The sequence below is a fragment of the Xenopus laevis genome, chromosome 3L (assembly GCF_017654675.1).
Source record: "Xenopus laevis strain J_2021 chromosome 3L, Xenopus_laevis_v10.1, whole genome shotgun sequence".
Taxonomy (NCBI): domain Eukaryota; kingdom Metazoa; phylum Chordata; class Amphibia; order Anura; family Pipidae; genus Xenopus; species Xenopus laevis.
Window position 1 is genome coordinate 80,466,841 of NC_054375.1, and position 19,648 is coordinate 80,486,488.

General features: G+C 40.6%; 1 protein-coding gene across 3 annotated transcripts in view; it reads left to right on the forward strand.

Annotated features, from left to right (window-relative positions):
• The first annotated feature begins 16,111 nt into the window (after nucleotides 1-16,111).
• The window catches only part of cerk.L (ceramide kinase L homeolog), a 57,734-nt gene continuing 54,197 nt past the window's right edge, over nucleotides 16,112-19,648 (forward strand). The window contains exon 1 of one of the 3 annotated variants that reach the window (XM_018250985.2): nucleotides 16,112-16,528. In XM_018250985.2, the coding sequence (XP_018106474.1) occupies nucleotides 16,378-16,528 (151 nt within the window). In that variant the 5' untranslated portion in view covers nucleotides 16,112-16,377. The remainder of the gene's footprint in view (nucleotides 16,529-19,648) is intronic. The other 2 variants (NM_001092758.1, XM_041585099.1) reach the window with 2 other exon arrangements.

Sequence of the window (19,648 nt, forward strand, 5' to 3'; positions counted from 1 at the left end):
CTCATCTCTGGCCATAGGACCAGGGTGAGGGGGGGACAGCATCGCTAGGGCAGAGAATGTAATTGAGCTAAATAAGGAATTGAGTTCAAACAGTAATGTGGTTAAAGGCAGCTTTTTGTCACCCTTTATAAATGTCACACACTGGAGCAAGTTTCTCACTTTGATTTTGATATATATACTTTCTTATTTTTATAGGGTATATGTTGTTGCTAATATAAACACATTTCACTATTCACTAAAATAATTGCATCTATGCCTCAACAAGTGTACCTTACATCAAAATACTTCACTTGTTTCCATTTTGCTGAATAAGGGGTGACAGGTACAAGAGGCAAGTGTAACGGTCGGCACCCAACACCAGAACAAACAGCAGGCACCCTGGTCTCAGCTCGTGCTTCACCAGTAGTGTGACCGCCTTTGGGCCTCGGGACGAGCCCTCGGCTTACTTGGATGCCACCTGGACTTAAACGAGAGGTGCAAGATGGGAGTTCTGGATAGGCAGAGGGGCACGACTGTAGAGCAAAGTCTTTGGACAGAAGGTTGTAGTGCAAGGCGTGAAGGAATAGAATAGTCAGATCAGGCTGGGTCGAGGCAGGCAGAAAGTCAGCGTAAACAATTCAGGCCGGGTCTGGGCAGGCAGCATTCAAAGCAAGGTCAGGCAGGCAAGGGTCAAAACCGGGAGATCAATCAGATGGGATGAGGCAGAACCGGAGTCAAATAACAAGCAAGGGTCAGGTTCCAGAGATCAGAGTAGTAAAACAGCCAGGCAGGGTCAAACACAGGAATCAAACAGACTAGAAGCTTAACAGCACAAAGTACAAGGCACCAGGAACAAAACCTATCACGGGCAACCATAAAACAACAAATGCCCCTTTAAATATTTAAAGGCGCGCCTGTGCCTTTAAATAGCGATAGCGCGCGCACTAGGGGGAAAGCCGGCAAGAGGAGCAGCGCGGCGGGCGTCCCCGCCGCACCACTAGACCACCAGGGTAAGTGTTCTTGACAGCAAGGAATTGTTAATTCTAAGGCTTGCTACTGTGTAATAAAACACCTAAGCAAATTAAACATAGATTTATTTATTTTCACTGCTTCATTTTGTAGTAACTATAGTGTTGTTTGCTATTATGCCTTTTTAAACACATACATTTTGTGGTGCTATATAAATAAATACATATATACCTACATACAACAGCATAACATGTGCACTCCAATTAATATGGTTAATGTAACATCCTGCCTAGAGTTGAACCAGTGACCTGGTGTTTTCATGCTTTCTGCATTGTCTCTACTCTACATGAGCAGAGAGTTAAGGTCCTGATTCACTGCTATTGCTATCCTTGTATTTGCAAGTAGACATGACTTGTTTCACCTTTTACTAATCTGGACACAGGTGATCAGTGTAAGTCATTAGTCTGGCTATATAACCCCCTGCTCTGCACTGTCTCTGGTTCTGACCCAGCCTGTCTGACTATGTCCAGCTCGGCTCCTTCCCCAGAGTATACATTTGGCGCTTTTGCCTGCCCCTGTAGGAGTTGCTGGATTCTCGTATGGTAAGTTATGGCAGCACCCAAGTAGATGAGGGCTAGACCTAAAACCAGAAGTGATTGTTATAGGCAGAAGAGCATGCCTAGACATGAATCCAGTCACTCCCCTGGGGTTTGCCATATGTAACACATAGGGGGTTATTTACTAAACCGCAAATTTATCTGGTCTGTTTTTCTGGGAAAAAAGAAACGACATTTATTTTACCACGATGCTGCAAAAAGCCCGAATCTGAAAATCTGCCATCTCAGACCTGTCGCGGTCATATATACTCACAAACAACTAGATTTTGTTTCACTCATCGCGAATGTAGTTGCTCCCCGAATCCTTTCTTTGGACAACAAAGAGTGGCATGTGCTGAAAGCGTTTCACAATTCTTTAATATTAAAATATATTGCACTTTAAAATCAAAGGCTGTTCTACCGCAGTGTGTGCTGAGATTCTATCTGGGTTTTTCCAGATCCAATTTTTTTGAGTTATAAATAAGGCAAAATTGGGCATAAGGACAGAAACAGCTGCAGCCTGCGCCTCCTGCTGCTCCCTAACTTCTGCGTCATTCACACAGCAAGGGGGACACATAAGTGTCTTCCCTATACTTTTTTATAGAGCACACAGACAGCACTCTAGCCAAGAAGTTAGCCTCCCACAGGTCTCTCTGCTTCATCCTGTGCTTATTTGTAAAGAACACAAAAGTGCCCTTTGCACAGTGCATTCTGCTACATAAATGAGCCCTAAACTGTGATACATTATCCAATGCAGGTTCAAGTAAGCACTAACAATGGTAAATTACATGCAAGTTGTACTGCATGCAGTTGTTAGTATCCTGGAATTGAACAAAAAACTAACGAGCAGCAGCAATTTGCATGTATTTTTGAACTTTTTACATTGCATTTGTGTTGGTAAATGAGCCCTCCACAGAGCTATCAATATTTAATCTAGATCTTATTACTGTGCTTAAGTGATTGTAAATTCCCTCTGTGCATATCTGGGTCGAATATCAGGGATACAAGATAAATAATATTATTATTGATATGTTCAGCACAATCTTAATTAAAAGTGAACCATTTTCCAATTACCATCTCTATGGTAGCACTTCAACTGACATATTACATGACAAATAAAAATCATTTATTATACTTTAACTTTATTAAAAACAAAAGAGAAAACAGCAGGAGATTTGTTTTTTTTTTTTATTACAAGCCATCCTATATACTAACCGAAGGCCTATCTATGTCCCGAGTGGAGGGGAGGCAGATGCGCACGCAACTTCGGTTAGGATCTATGAGATGCGCGCGCAACTTCAGCCGAAAGACATAGATGCGGCCTTCGATTAGCAGATGTGCTGGAAGGTTAGGATCAGAACAGGTTAGGATCGGGGAGGCAGATGCGCTGGAAGGTTAGGATCTAGGGAGGCAGATGCGCTCACCTTCTCCTTCTGCCTCCCGCCGCCTCTTCTTTCCTGCTCACTCAGGCGGCGACCGCTGGAAGGTTAGGATCTAGGGAGGCAGATGCGCTCACCGTCACACTAGGGGAACCGGTTGCGTACCTGCACGAAAGTCTGTATAAGCGTCGGCCATCTTGCTACTCCTCTGCGACTTTGTCATCCGCCCACTGCCAAATCCGCCCACTAAAGTCTGTATAAGCGTCGGCCATCTTGCTACTCCTCTGCGAGTTTGTCATCCGCCCACTAAAGTCTGTATAAGCATCGGCCATCTTGCTACTCCTTTGCAAGTTTGTCTAATGGCGGCGCTAGCGTCACTCTAGGAGGGGAACCGGTTGCGTACCTGCACGAAAGTCTGTATAAGCGTCGGCCATCTTGCTACTCCTCTGCGACTTTGTCATCCGCCCACTGCCAAATCCGCCCACTAAAGTCTGTATAAGCGTCGGCCATCTTGCTACTCCTCTGCGAGTTTGTCATCCGCCCACTAAAGTCTGTATAAGCGTCGGCCATCTTGCTACTCCTTTGCAAGTTTGTCTAATGGCGGCGCTAGCGTCACTCTAGGAGGGGAACCGGTTGCGTACCTGCGTGGGTGGCCATTTTTAGCAAAACGGGCTATATTATCTCCAAAAAATATTGATGTTGACATGATAAACAACCAAGTGATTGCATTACTTCCTGGACAAAGCTGTGTCTTTCTGAGTACTGACTGTATTGATTCTGAAGACGAAAGTGAGAAACTTAACTTCCCATTAGAATATTTAAACACTATCAACAATGCTGGATTACCACAACACAATCTTATACTCAAAGTAGGAACAATAGTCATGCTGTTAAGAAACCTTAAGGGTAGGGGCACACGGCGCGATTTCGCCGCGATTCTGCGCTAAGCGAGTTGTCGCTGCGTTTTTTAAGCCGAAATAGCTTTGCTAACTTTGGCGCTGGCGTCAATGCAAATCGCGGCGAAATCGCTGCGCTAATTCACACGCGGCGATTCGTTTTCTATTGTCGTCCGAAGTTGCCTCGCTGAGCGTTTCCGGGCGACAGTAGAAAAAGAATCGCCGCGTGTGAATTAGCGCAGCGATTTCGCCGCGATTTGCATTGACGCCAGCGCCAAAGTTAGCAAAGCTATTTCGGCTTAAAAAACGCAGCGACAACTCGCCCAGCGCAGAATCGCGGCGAAATCGCGCCGTGTGCCCCTACCCTAACACTAAGCAAGGTTTATGTAACGGTACACGGTTGGTTGTGAAGAGCATGAGACAAAATGTTATCAAGGCAGAAGTGCTTACAGGATCCCATAGCGGTGATACTGTTTTGATTCCCAGAATTGACCTTACCAGTTCTGACAGGAATTACCTTTTAAACTTAAACGACGACAATTCCCCATTAAGGCTGCATTTGCCATGACAATCAACAAATCACAAGGACAAACATTGGATAAAGTCGGCATTTACCTATCTGAGCCTGTGTTTGGTCATGGTCAACTTTATGTTGCATTTTCAAGAGTGCAGCGTTCATCTGATGTTAAAGTCAAGATTTTAAGTACAGCTCACCAGGGAGAACTCATTCAAGGACAGGAGAACATTTTCACAAAAAATGTTGTTTATAAAGAAATTTTTCAGTAACACTTTACTACCAATAAACTCAAAATTTAAGAATTCTAATAGCAGATAGGTAATAACAAGCAATAGGCACAGATTCACTCTACATCCCCACAAATTAGCGTCGCCAGTTGCTGCCTGGGGATGCAGAGTGAATCAGCACCCATCGCATTTTGCTGCCTCACTGTTGTTACCATTCTTTCATTAACGATTCTTTAGAGAATCGGGGGTTTACTGGTAAATATATAAGCACCTCGAGAACACTGTGAAATTCAGCTGTTGTTATCTATTCACTGGTTATAAAATGTGCGGACGATGATTCTCAGAAACCCAGGAGGATGTGTGAAAAGTGACAGCTGCATTGCTTATATCTGACTACAAGCTGTATGGATATTCTTCTGAGAGAAAAATCACCAAGAGACACGGCATCATCTATCAGTGTCCATCAGCATCTCCTACTGTCAGTTGGTATGCTTAAAAGGCAAGCCCTTAAAACACACTGAAGTTTGTATACATAAACTTTATAGCGCCATTCTGTGTTTGAACACAATACATATATTATACATCAGTTGCTTCCATGCAGTGCTGAAGCCTTGGATTTGATTAAAACCAAGGTATTTTTGGTTACTGGTGGAGTCTGTTTTTTAAAAGCATTCAGACTTTCAGACAACAGGCACATTTTGCATTGAAATTCCCTTCCTTATTCTATCTTTTGTGCACTAATGATCACTAATAGATTCTGCGCAAAATTAGACACTGTATATTGTTTACATGCCATAATAATGTTTTAGAGATGTAGATTCTAGTAATGATTAGCATCTTTGTCGGTAAAATGTTGGTAACTTCTTTAGGGCTTATAATCATGTTGAAAAAAAAGCTGCATTTGGAATATGGACCCAAAACCACGGGAGTAAAAATGGATATAAAAACAATCAGAGAGTCACAGAATCTTAAATACTTTAATTTCTCTAGTGACATACTGGGAAGATGTAATGTTATCACAGCTTGCAAAATAAATGCTCCAGTCTGCCAGAGGAGACAAATCTGTGGAACATTGTTTATCACAAATATTCAAGACTGGGTAATGGTAAACTCTTCAGAGAAAAAGGGAATATAAAACTAAGCAAATCATTGAGAGCTGTCTAGTTCCTGCAAAGCTGTGCAGGTTTTAGAACTGCTTGACGTTTAACATTCAGCATAAAATCCCCAGTGCAACTGAGAGCAGGTTTTGCCACCTGATTCTAAATAAGCCTAACAAAGCAGATGAGTTTGGGCTGGTTGTGAATTTATAATGCACAATGTTTTTGGCACTGAGGGGGTTATTTATCAAGTTATAATAAAGACTGCTCGCATATCACTTCATTTAAAGTTTGCTTGCTCCATTTTTTTGCATTAAAGAACCTGACATTCTGGTTTAATCAGTTTTTTTGTTAAACCCCATTTCTCTAGCTTACATAAGTATGTATGTATTCAAATGTGTATATGCAAACAGCATTATATTTCACTAATGCCACAACAGGTTATAACTGATCCTTTAGCATGAAAACTGAGTTTTTGTCACAGTTCACACACCAGTGCAAGTCATGTAAAAGAAAATATTACTGAGTAGATGCTGAAAAATAGAACGTTTGTGATGTTGTTCGAAAACCATTATACCATAAAGTAAATGGAATGAAAGTGTTTTTTAAGTTTTTAAACCCAAGGCATAAATATTAAAGTCTATTTAAGGGCAAGGGCACACATAATGGATTGTCTGCTCTCCTCCGCCTGTGTTTTGTACACAGGCAGAAAAAAGCAGATCCATTTTCATATGGCCTGGTGTTGGCCTATGTGGAGCTACAAGAAACAGATATTGACAAATGCATACTTTTGTGTTTTTTTTTTACTCTGATATCTACTCAGTGAAGCTCCACATTGGCTAACCCTGTACCTGTCAGTGGAGCTACAGGAATGTCGTATAAACGTGTATGCACTTTCCTCTGCCTGTGCCAACTCTGTTATGCAGCATTTGCATTTGCTACAAAAGAGCAGAAAAATTATGATTTTGGCTTTGCACTAATCCAGCTATCCTGTCTAGCCTTTGTTTTTATTATATAAAAGCTATATAACACGGTGTATTAAATATCATACATAACACTAGTTGTAATGGTCTCAAATGATGCAGACATGCTGGTACTATTAGCATAATATGTCCTGGAAATATCCCTTAGAGAATGGTCATTATAGTGAGAATAAGTAATGTAAACACTTGCTATTTACTTGGCAGCTGCTAGTGCCAGGCAGAAAGCACAGGATCCATGTAATGCAAATCATTTGTATGTGGCCCAGCAGGTATTTGAATAGTTGTTTAGCACAAGATTTAGTGTATAACAACACTGCCTTATTTTGTTTTGTACTAAATATAGGATAACACCACTACCTCATTTTGTTTTGTAAAAAATACAGTAAGACCCATAAATCACATGTTCTTCTAATCTACTGAGATGTCAGGGAGTTTAGGCACAAGTGTGCATGTAGTGGTGTGCCGGAGACTAATAATAGGTATTTCAACAGCAAACAAAGTTTGGGCAGTAAAGAACAGACATTAGTACATAAACACTCTTAAAGCAAACTTAGGAAATGTCACTAGCAGTGCTCCATAGAGGTGACATCAGCTATTATTAACTTGTGTGGCTGTAGCCCAGCTGCTACCATAAACAGGGCCTAGCAGGATAAGTTTGGGAGACTTTCTGATAGTATTTATATATCACATGATAGTCTCCCATCTGGCTACCTAAAAGGAACCCTGGCATGTAAATGCTGCATGCTTGGTAAATTACCTTACATTATAGTAAAATTATACAATTATTAAAGTAAAATTGTGTCATTGTTACAGTAAAACCTAAATTTTACATCCCCTGATTTTAAGTTTCCCACACTTTACAGTTTTTTTGCTGTCCCACCTAAATATAATGCATTATGCATTTCCCTCATCTTGCATTTTCTCAGATTTTACATCATTTTTTTCTGGTCCCCTGAAAATGTAAAGTTACGGGGTCTACTGTAGTTATTGTAATGATATGTCTGCATCAACTAAGAATTATGAATCTAGTTGTAGGCCCGTAAGTTTTGACATATGTGGTGAGCAAGATATTTTAAGGTTTATTAGATCATCACATTCAAAATTATGTTCTGGAGAATGACATTAAGGTAGTTATAAGCACAATGGCTTTATTTAAGATCATATCAGGATCATAGTCTTGTCAAACAATTGTACTTGTTCTTACAAGGTAGAAAGTAGGACCTCTACAAGATTGTATGCTGTAGTTTTTTATTTACTGTATGTGCCTTCTTCTTCTGGCTCTTTCCAGCTTTCAAATGGGGGTCACTGATCACATCTAAAAACAAATGATCTGTAAGGCTACAAATGTATTGTTATTGCTACTTTCTGTTACTCATCTTTCTATTCAGGCCCTCTCCTATTCAAATTTCAGTCTCAATTTAGCGCATGGTTGCTAGTCTGGAAATCTGAACACTAGCAACCATATTGCTGAAAATGCAAACTGGAGAGCTGCTAAATAAAAAGCTAAATAACTCAAACACCACAAATAATAAAACATGAAAACCAGTTACAAATTGTCTCAAAATATCACTCTCTATATCATACTAAAAGTTAATTTAAAGGTGAACCAACCCTTTTAAATTAAGCCATTTGGATCAGGTTCTTATATCTTTATGTGTCTCACAACAACCTAAGCTCATTTTATTACTTGCATGATTTGCTTAATTCAGCTACCCAATAAATTGGCATAATCTTGGTTAATTCTTTACTTGATGGAATTCTCATGCATTACTGCTTAATATCTGACTGGGCTCTGATCAGATACTGAATGTTGTAAGCTATTTGTCATTTTGGCTCCATACCAGGGTAGGCTCAATGCTTCTGTTGAGAGAATTAGCAGCCAAGATTGGTCCATGCATGTCCAGCTTTAGATGTGGAGGTCTGTGTATACAGGTCATACTACATAAAAACATATATACCGGTACATAATATGTTTAATAGTTATTCAGAAATAATGAATTTTACCTTTCTTACCTCATGTCTCCCTGGAGCAGCACTGTGAAAGGGGGGTGATAGTGATGTGTGGGTTGAGAAATTCTCGACTCAACCCTAACCCGCCCCCTCCCAACCTCCTAATGGACCAATCCCCCTCTATTTATAGACCCATGTGACATCACTAAAGGGGTGGGGCGGAATTTAGGGACTGGATGTTTAACGTGTAATGTTCCTGTCGCTGGTGTTTAGGTCTGGCAGCTCAGTAATTCAAATGCAGATTCTGAACTGTTACAATTTTGCAATAGAGTATTAGCAATAGTGATGTGCGGGCCGACCTGATACTCGCGGAACCCGCGGGTCGGGCGGGTTCGGGATAGACCTAGCAGTGCTCCTCATGGGTGGCGGGCAGGTTGTGCTCTTCTTCTACTGTCCCCGCCCACCACCTTCAAATGCCGGCATCCGACTTCCGGGTTCCGGTTTTATAGTCTCGTCTGCTCGCCCAGCCCCTTTTGTGACATCATTGTGACGTCATCAGTGGGGCGGGGCGGTGCGGGTCTATAAAAGGACCCCCGGAAGCGGGCGCGGGTTGCAGCAGGGCTGGTTAGGGTAGGGAAACCCTGACCCGCACATAACTAATTAGCAACTATTATTAATTCTAACAGCTGCCTTGAAACCCAGAGATTCTGCTCAGCAGGGACAAAGATAAGAATTCTACCAGCTAGTTTAGAACAGCATACAGGATCGGCGAACCCCTCAGAGCTGCTTTAGAAATGTAAAAAATTAGATTTACACTTCATTATTAGAAGAACGATCACAAATAGAAAATATTTATGGTGAACTATCTGAAACAACTGTTGAAAAAAGTGTTGGAAGGTGAACAACCCCTTTTAACATAGACATACCCATGTATTCTTATTGCTAAGTACCTGCCACACTAAAAGCCAAACAATTGTTAAAGCCTGTTCAGTTACAGTCTATGAAAATTTACATTCATCCCAAGTCATGATATGCAGTATCTAGTAGAATTAAGTCTAAAGCAACTGGACATTTCTGAGTTTTCTTGAAAACATTTTCAGACTTCATTCTACTACATACTGTTCAATTAACAGCTACTTATAATTGCAAGCCAGATTTGCAGTCCCTTTTCAGAAGCTTGTACTTCTCCTCCTGATTCCCCCCATTTCCTTCCTACCAGGATGGAAGCATTGTAGTACAAACTGATTATCTCACACCTCACAAAACACAGAGCATTGTCTATCTGTGTAGGCCCCAGAACATTACACATTTATTCACTTGCTATTAGTATTTCCATTAGACATTATAGGCTTCTTAATTAGCAGTTACCCTGGATGTTTAATCAGCCAGACTGCAATACAAATTCTCTGAGGCAGATATTATGGCCAATGTTAATGAAGTGTGTACTAGACTGGTAAATATAGGAATTTCTTTTTTTAGTTGACCGCAAACTCAGGACAATGAAACTTCCGTGGGATACTGGCATGAACACTGAACATTAGAAAAGTGTGGTAATTTGGTCAAAACCCTTTATGGCATTATCATTATTCCCATGTACACAGAATTGTCCATGCACAGGATGTTTCTACCCATTGCATTTACACTATAACTTTGATCAATGAAATGGTGGGGAGTATAAAGGAAATGTACCTGTACAAGTGCAGTGTGCAAAGTACAATTCCAGACAATATTCTCCATTGTTTTTCCTAGAATGCAGCATTTTCCCCATAATCACAGGGTAATTGCGGTTGTGAGGAGTTGCACCTGATGCAATTATAGGCAATGTGTCATAACGTGAAATTGTGTGGGTTTACAAATCAGTATGAACATTTCTGGAGTCAGGGTAACGTAATTTTATTTGAGGTGGCAATTGCTCTAGGGCCCCCCTGTGTCGATTCAGAATAGGAGGTAAGCGGATGCACTGGCACTGAGCGCAATGATATGGAAATGCAAGGTGCATGTTTGGATGCAAGTTTAATGCCATCAATTTTCACAGTGACTGCATCCATGGTTGTGGTTGTAAATGAGCCATAATGTAACCTACCCTAGTTGAAAGCAGTTTCCACATAAGCACAAGTACTATACTTTGGTCGTCATGGTATAATTACCAATTAAAATTTTAAGTCTCAGATGAAGTTGTTAATTTTGTCACTTCTCCTTTCTAATCCTCCTTTACCTAAAATCTGCATTTTATATGGCTGCCCACCAGGCCCGGACTGGCAATCTGTGGGTTCTGGCAAATGCCAGAGGGGCTGCTGTATGGTTCCATTGAAAGTTACCATATAGTGGGCTGGTCGGGGGCTGTTTGGGCTGGTAGGGGCTGTTTGGGCCTCTGTGTACTTGGAATGGCAGGGCCTATGTTTACTCCCAGTCCAGGCCTGCTGCCCACTCCCTCCTTATACAAATTCTGCATCTGCTTTGTATCTGTAATCATGCTGCATCCTGGCTCTCTTCTTACCTTTGTAAGCAATCCGTCACTGTCATTTATACTAACAAAACTCATCACCAGCTCCACTTAATATAGGGGTATTGTACTCGGTCCATTGTTTTTCTTGATTACACTCTATTTTTGGAAAACTCACCCACTATTTTGACAAGTTTCGCAGCAAAAATGACGCCCAATGGGTGACAAAACATTGTCAGGGGAAAAAAAAAAAGATTTGCCGCACGTCAAAAAAAAGATTTGTTGTGCTTCCAAAAAAGATGTGTTGCACGTCAAAAAAATGTTGTCACCCATAGACTTCAATGAATTTTGGAATATTTTCCCCGTTTTGCAAATTTTCGCCAAAGGGAAGCAGGTCAACCACTGCAAACTGCAACATTTAATATCCATCTATTTGTATCCAGGGCTGCGATCAGGGGGGGCTGTTGTGCCAGGTAGAGTCCTGCGCGGGTCCACTTTTTGGGACCAGTACCCGACCCGTACCCGCAACCTGCAATCCGCAACCTGCAATCCGCAACCCGACCCGCAAGTACCTTATCCACAACCCGGACCCGCTGACCATCAAGAATCAGGAAGTGCTGTCATTGTAAACCGGAAGTGACATCATCAAAAGTAGCTGTGATCAGAAAAAAATGAGTAAAACAGGAAGTGATGTCATTGTAAATCGGAAGTGACATCATCGGAAGTAGCAAAAAAAAGGAGTAAATAACGCTACTGAGAAAATCCGCGGCCCGACCCGCGACCTGCAAAGCCGCAGAGCCGCCAACAAGCGTCTATACCCGCACCCGGAACTTCTATCTGCAACCTGCAGGGTACCACAGGTTTTTACGGGTAACCAGCGGGTACCCTACCCACTGCAGGACTCTAGTGACAGGCCCTTAATGAAAGTTATGTAAATTGCATAAAGTTACGTATAAAATTACATCAAATTCAAGTAACTTCTGCAAAAATTTATGTGACTTGCTCAGAAACTTACATAACTTACAGAAGCTTACATAACCTATGTATCTAGCAAAGATGGTAGTGCAGTGAAACTTGACAGAAGAGGCGGGGGCAATCTCCACTGAATCTCCCAATGAATTAAATAACTTGAGCTTAATTCCATTGCCCCCAATGAATTGACCGGCTTATTAGTCATGAATTAACTGTTTTTTTAACTGTCTATATAAACTGCTTATTACAGAGTATAGGACTATTTATATTGGGATCTATATACTGGATCATATGAGTGTTTCCTACATGAACATTTCAGCAGTGGAATGACAAGTTATTGGGCCCCACAGCAAGAATATTGGCCCCTATAACTATGCATTTTATTTACCTTATACAAACACTTACTTTAGGTGGGTACTTTAGGTGGGTAGGTTAAACTCCACTGACCATGAATGAATTAATAAACTTAAAGTGATACTGACACTAAAAAAGTACACTGTGAAATATGAATGTACATTAAAAGTTACCTATAGGTCAAGTTGATTTTGCGGAGAAATTTGTTTTTGTAAGTAATTGTTACTTGCAGTTTCTAGACTTGACTGTTTTGCCAACCTGACTGTCCCATCTCAGATATTTCTAATAACGGACTCCTGCTGCACAAATATGGCAGCCCCCTCATACAGGAACATGGGGCATCAGACAGGTAATGTAAAAGCATTGTGCAAATACTTTATGGCAAAGTTATAAGTTGCTTTCAAAGGCAATATTATGATAGATGGTAAAAAAGAGTTTAATTTCTGGTGTCTGTATCTCTTTAAGGTAAACTTCACTGAACCTAATTAACAATTAACAATTTTTGCTTTGAACTACAATTTTTGCCATGAAATACTACTGACTAGTGATTGGACCCCACAAGCAAGATGATTGGGCCCCTAAATTTACACGGATTATGTAATTTATGCAAACGCTATTATAACTAGTCAAGCAGTGACAATGGAGAGCAGGGAGGAGTATAAGGTTTAAAATTGGGCAAATTACACCGACCCCCAATGATTTTACTGACTAATTAACACATTAATTAAATGAACGATTTATGTAACAATTGTTTATATTGGGATCTTCTAATGAACTTTTCAGCAGTAAAATGATTGGTTTTTGGGCCCCATAGCAAGATCATTTAGCCTCTAAACTTTGGGAATAAACATTTTTCATGAACATATATTGCAGTTGGTTATCAGTTCCATGGGGCCACTATAGTTCCTGGGTCCCAAACAGTTGCAGAGCCTGCTTCCTCTATAGTTACAACTAGGGATGCACCGAATCCACTTTTTTGGATTCGGCCGAACCCCCGAATCCTTCGTGAATTTGCATATGCAAATTAGGGGTGGTAAGGGGAAAACATTTTTTACTTCCTTGTTTTCTGACAAAAAGTCATGCAATTCCCTCCCGCCCCTAATTTGCATATGCAAATTAGGATTCGGATTCGGTTCGGCTGGGCAGAAGGATTCGGCCGAATCCGAATCCTGCTGAAAAAGGCCGAATCCTGGCCGAATCCCGAACTGAATCCTGGATTCGGTGCATCCCTAGTTACAACTCTGCTTTTCAGTAAAATGACTGGAGAATTTGTATCATAGTAGCTGTGATTTCAATAAAAAAAAAACATCCAACAAAGTTCAACCTTTTGTCCCAGCAAACCCTATCTACCTGCTAGTTGATCAGAGGAAGCAGACCCTGCAGTTGCAGGGGGCCCAGTAGGTATAAGGGGCCCATGAGGCCATAATTGCAAAACAGGACAATGTCTGGATATTTGGGGGTCTAAAATGAATTTGCTTTAGGGCCCAATACCATCTAGTTACACCATTGCTTACATTGTAACCTTTGCAGACAGGGATCTCCCTCCTCTTGTCTTTTTGACACTTGGGGGCACATTTCCTAAGGGTCAAATATTGAGGGTTAATAAACCCTCTAATTCGACCCTCGAAGTAAAATCCTATGAATTCGAACATCGAATTCGAAGGTTTTAACGCAAATCCTACGATCGATCGATCGAAGGAAAAATCGTTCGACCGAACGATAAAATCCTTCGAATCGACGGATTTGAAGGATTTTAATCGATCGAAGGATTTTTCTTCGATCAAAAAAACCTTAGAAAACTGATGGGGAAGGTCCCCATAGGCTAACATTGTACCTTGGTAGGTTTAAATAAGTGAAGTATGTAGTCAAAGTTTTTTTTAAAGAGACAGTACTTCGACTAACGAATGGTCGAATAGTCGAACGATTTTTAGTTCGAATCGTTCTAATCAAAGTCGAAGTCGTAGTCGAAGGTCGTAGTAGCCTATTCGATAGTCGAAGTACCCAAAAAAATACTTCGAAATTCTAATTTTTTTACTTTGAATCCTTCACTCGAGCTTAGTAAATGTGCCCCTAAGCTCTTAATCTTTAATATAACTGTACTTTATATTTATTTGTGTTTATTATTGTTTGTTCTATTAATGAATTGCTCTGCTTTACTTAGTTGTGTACATAAGTAGTGCTATATAAATAAAATATAAATATTTGCATACAGTTAGCAAAGAGCCAGTGTTCATATAATAATTCATTGTCATTGTGTATGAGTATTTCTTTTCAATAGTTTTTTATTTGAATTTTAACATATCGAGAGAGTTAAGTAGTTCTAACATTTATGTAATAGCATGAAATGTCTGCACAGAGAAAAGGAATGTGGAGAGAGAGAACAGAGATAGAATCGGTCCCGTCTCACTCTGACGGGGTGACTGATAAAGGAAAAAAGAAACAGTTTAAATCAACATTACTTTTTGATGGCACATTATGTTTAATAAACATTGGCGTTGAGTAATGCATGCTCTAGGGTGATTTCATAATATAGAATAATGCAATGGGCTTACAGTCGAAGGAATGACCTGAAATATGACATGTGTATGAGTATTTCTATATTATGAAGGTAGGGCAGTCAACAACCTTCCCTTGTAAAATGTGAATTATGTTTATTATCCAATGTTTTGTTTGGTTTCATGATTCTGTGTGGACAGATACTGCTTTTAAGGGGGTTGTTCACCTTCCGACGCTTTTTTCAGTTCAGTTATTTTAAGACAGTTCACCAGAAATAAAGACTTTTTCCAATTACTTCCTATTATCTATGTGTGACTATTTTTTCTAATATAAAAACTGCAATATAAAATGTAATATAAAAAGTGTAAAATGTATTTTTTCACCTTCTAAAGCAGCTGTGGGAGGGGGAGGTCGCCGACTCTATAAACTGTACTAAATGGATACATTTAGTTAATATATTTCTTACTCCAGAGATGCTGCTGAGAAATGTATCAACTAAATATTGCAAAATTATAACAGTTCAGAGTCTGCACCTGAATTAAACTAAAAATTAGATTTGGGAAAAACAGTAAAAAATAAATAATGGGAAGTAATTGGAAAAAGTCTTTATTTCTGGGGAACAATCTTAAATCAACTGAATTGAGAAAAAGTGTTTGGAAGGTGAAGTTGGCGAAGTATTGAAGTCAAAGTTTTTTTTTAAAGAGACAGTACTTCAATTAGCAAATGGTCGAATAGTCGAACGATTTTTACTTCCAATCGAAATCGAAGTAAATGTGAAGTCACAGTATCGTATTTGATGGTCGAAGTATCCAAAAAAATTACTTTGAATTTTTTATACTTTGAAAATTCCCTCGAATTCACTTCGACCCTTGATAAATGTGCCCCTAAATGTTGAAAGATTGTAACAGTTCAGAGTCTGCACCTGAATCACTGAGCTGCCAGACTCAAACACCAGAGACAGGGACATTAAACTTTAAACGTAGATTTTGGAAAAAGGGTAAAAAATAAAACTAATGGAGAGAAATTGAAAAAAATCTTTCTTTCTGGGGAACAATCTGAAAACAATTGAACTAAAAAAAGTGTTTGGAAGGTAAACAAACCCATTAACAGCAATCACCATCGGAATGTTTTATTAATATACATATGAAAGTTGCTTAAAATACTGCTTTATTTCGTTAGGCAAAAAGGTTTGTGGGAATGAGGATCTCAATCAGAGACAGATCATTCTCCTCAAAGCCCTTGGGAGCTGCAGGTGTAGCGCCAGTCACTCTGTGACATATGTCAGATCAGCTCCAGACAGTTGTTTAGTCTGACTCCACTCTTTAGACTTTGCCATCCCAGAACCAAACCTGCCCTCCCCACGTCCCAATCATTTCTATACGTGATGACGAGAAGGCAGTGGGCGTGGTTTGTAAAGCTCCGGCGAAGACAATGGATCCTGGACCGCTAGCTCAGTTGGGATCAATGTGAACGGCATTTGGTGTGGTGTCCGGGGTCGCACATAGACTGAACAGTCGCCATGGAGTCCGCTCATTCCACCTCGTTAGCCGTGCTGTGCTCGGTGCTCTCGGTTAAGAGGCAAAGCTGCGAGGTGACCCTGGACCCCGGGCGCTCTCTGCTCTCCTGGAGAGAACTGAGGCCCCGACACGGAAGAGAACGGAGCCGGCCCGGTAAGTGCCATTTGATGGCGGCCGGGTAGATGAGAGTAGTTGTGTCATTGCACCCCTTGTTTGTTCCCTCTGCAGCTGCGCAATAGGGAGACTATCAGGTTGGCAGTGTGTGATCAGGGCACTATCGCGTTGCATTGGTGGGGGGGGGGGGGGTTCAGCAGTCCCTGGCTGTCACAGTTGTTGCTGCCCTAAGTCTGTGTTTAGCCGTCAGACTGCAGTGACACTCATGGTACAACTGTTGCTGAGCCTGCTAGCAGCTAGCTTATTGGCTGTACAGTTTTTGCATCTAATGTTTCTGAGTAGCGCCCCCAGTGATGAGTCTGCTTCTTGCGTGCGATTGTTCAGTGTGTGCCCTTTAATCCCACATGTGACACACACACACACACACACACACACACACACACACCCCCCCAACTGGTGACCCAACAATAGTAGTAGTGACAGTGTCCTGTGGCTTTGTGAGCAGTGCACCCAGTGTGATGCTGAGCTGCCAATAATACTGCTGACTGTGCTTTGGATTCATGGGGGAAGTTTCACAAAGAGCTGTTCAATGTGTAACTGCTAATGAGAATGTGGGATCAGATTACATAGTGTGTTGGTAAGGATGGAAAACACCTGCTGGGCTCTTTTTGACAACTGCTCTAGGTTGTTGAATCTGCAATATATGGACTGTGCCTTTTTTTTTTTTTTTTTTTTAACACATATTTTCCTAATGAAAAATGATTACGCTCAACTTAATCCTCCCATAAACAGGGTAATTGGTTCAAAGGGAAATTAGGAGCATTATAGAAACAAAACCCTCCCTTTCCCCAAGCTGCAGCCTTTGCGATAAGAAGCAGCTTATTCTACAGAGAGCATATCTGTAGACTGGCAAATGTGAAGCTTCTAAAAGAGACAAAATAGCTTGTGAATGAGCATATTGTTGTGCAAGATCACCTACTGTGACTATATCAGCCCTCTGAAAACAATGACATTTGCCCAATATTAAAGCACAAATATCATTTATTCCATACCCAATAAATTAAGACTGTTCCCAGCACTTTCTGAATACTTATATAGGCCAAAGCCCACCATAATTCAAACCTGGAGGCAAAGTAAGAGTCCGTTTGTGGCCATGTATGCCCATACTTAGTTGGTCAGTTGTCTAATGTTCAGCATCTGTGCATGTATGGCACTACTGGAAAACATCCTATGATATTTTCTAATCACAAATAGTTTCTCCATACAGAAAATTTCAGCTGCTGATACCTGTTCTCAGTTGTAGATGGGGCTCCAGCAGGATTTGCAGCTCCCCCTTACTCTCAAATACATTGGCACAGCAGTGTAGTATCTGACCATTGGCCTGCTGGATGATATTTTCCTGGCTATTATAAAGCACTATGTTTAGCACAAGCCCTGTTCATTGAGCTTGATTGATTGAGATTGATTTTTAAATGGGGGTATATACACTCTCTTTTAAAAGAGGCAAAATATACTTTATGCATCTCCTGAATCTATAAGTAAAGACATTATTACCCTTTGCAGCTGCTGAAGCCTCATGCTTGGTCTGTAAACTACTGTTTCTAGGTATTTGTCACTGGTAGATTTTTTTTTTTTTTACTGTTTCTTAATCTATATCTCACAATCTCCCTCTCTCCTCCTTTTACCGTAAAAGTATTTGCGAAATACTTTTACATTTGATTCCCCGTGTTCCTCTATGAGGGTGCTGCAATTATTGTGCAATAGTAGTCTGTTACCATTAGAAACCAACTGACAGGTTAAGAAGAGACAGTCAGTTTGGCAAAACAGTCGGCTTTTGGAACAATCACTTACAAAAGTAGACCTTTCGGGCAAAAAATCTTCACATGACCTATAGGCATCTTTTTGGGGCAAATTTATTAAGGTTCGTGTTGTGTTTTTCACAAAAAATTTGAGTTTTTGAGGTTATTTTGGAGTCAAAAATCTATTTTTTATGTTAAAAAAAAAACTTATTTTTTTGAGATTTATTATACCCGACCCTGGAAATAGCTTTAATTTGAAAATACACCATCTAAAATCTGTCGTGGTCATGTAGAAGTCAATGGCAGAGGTCCCTTAAACCATTTGAAGATTTTAATAGCCTTCATAATGTTTGAGTTTTTTCTGTGGGTTTCGCTTGAAAACTAAATCAAGTTGAGCGATTTGAGTTTTTTTTGCCAACAACTTGATAAATTCAAGTTTTCGGGTTGTTGATTCAAGTTTTTTCAAGTTTGTTCTTAAGTTAAAAACCATTCTAGTTGTGAGTTCATTCAAGGTCCAAACAACTTTAAAATTCTATCTTTAATAAATATAATGTATATTAATATTTAAAAGAGTAGTTTTTTAGTGTCAGTATCACTTTAATGTTCTTGTGTGCCAGGCATCCCATTGTGGCAGTTACTCACTGTGCCTAAATAACATGTCCGGAGAGAAAGTGTTATGGCTAGAGTTAGTTGTACATGTATGCCGGGTGCTTCACTAGATAAATGGAATTGTATTTCATTGACAGATCTTCATGTTCGTTTTTGCCACCCCTCACCCACACCGATCCCTGTGTAAACTGACTGTAAAATATTAATATGCCTTGTCTAGCCAAGAGCCTGTAATCTCTTCTTGAAAAGTGTATGTCATATTTTCCATGGAATGATTCAGCAGTCAAAATTGCACACCCTTGCTAATTGCTCTTATTACCGACATTATACATTACAAAGGAAGTACATGGGAAGAAGTGCCATATTTTATAAACTGAACTTACTAGACCACCCTAAAGGTTCAGCTTCCCTATAGTAGTGTAATAATATTACCTGTGCGGCGGGGTCGCCCGCCGCGCCATCGGCGGGGACACCTGCCGCGTGGTTCTGTGGCGCCGGATCCAGCGCCATCTTGATCTCTAGGGCACGCCTGCGCGCCTCTTAAAGGCACAGGCGCTCTGGCGTGATTACGCCAGCGCGCATTGGCGCACGTTTTGGCGTGAAATTTGAAAGTATTTAAGGCCCATTCATACTCCCAGCCAGTGCCCGTGATAGAACTTGTTTCTAGTGGTTCCTGAGCCTTGCGCGTTTGATCTGTTCTGAATCTAGTCTGTTTGATTACCCGTGTTTGTCCCAGCCTGTTCCTGACTAT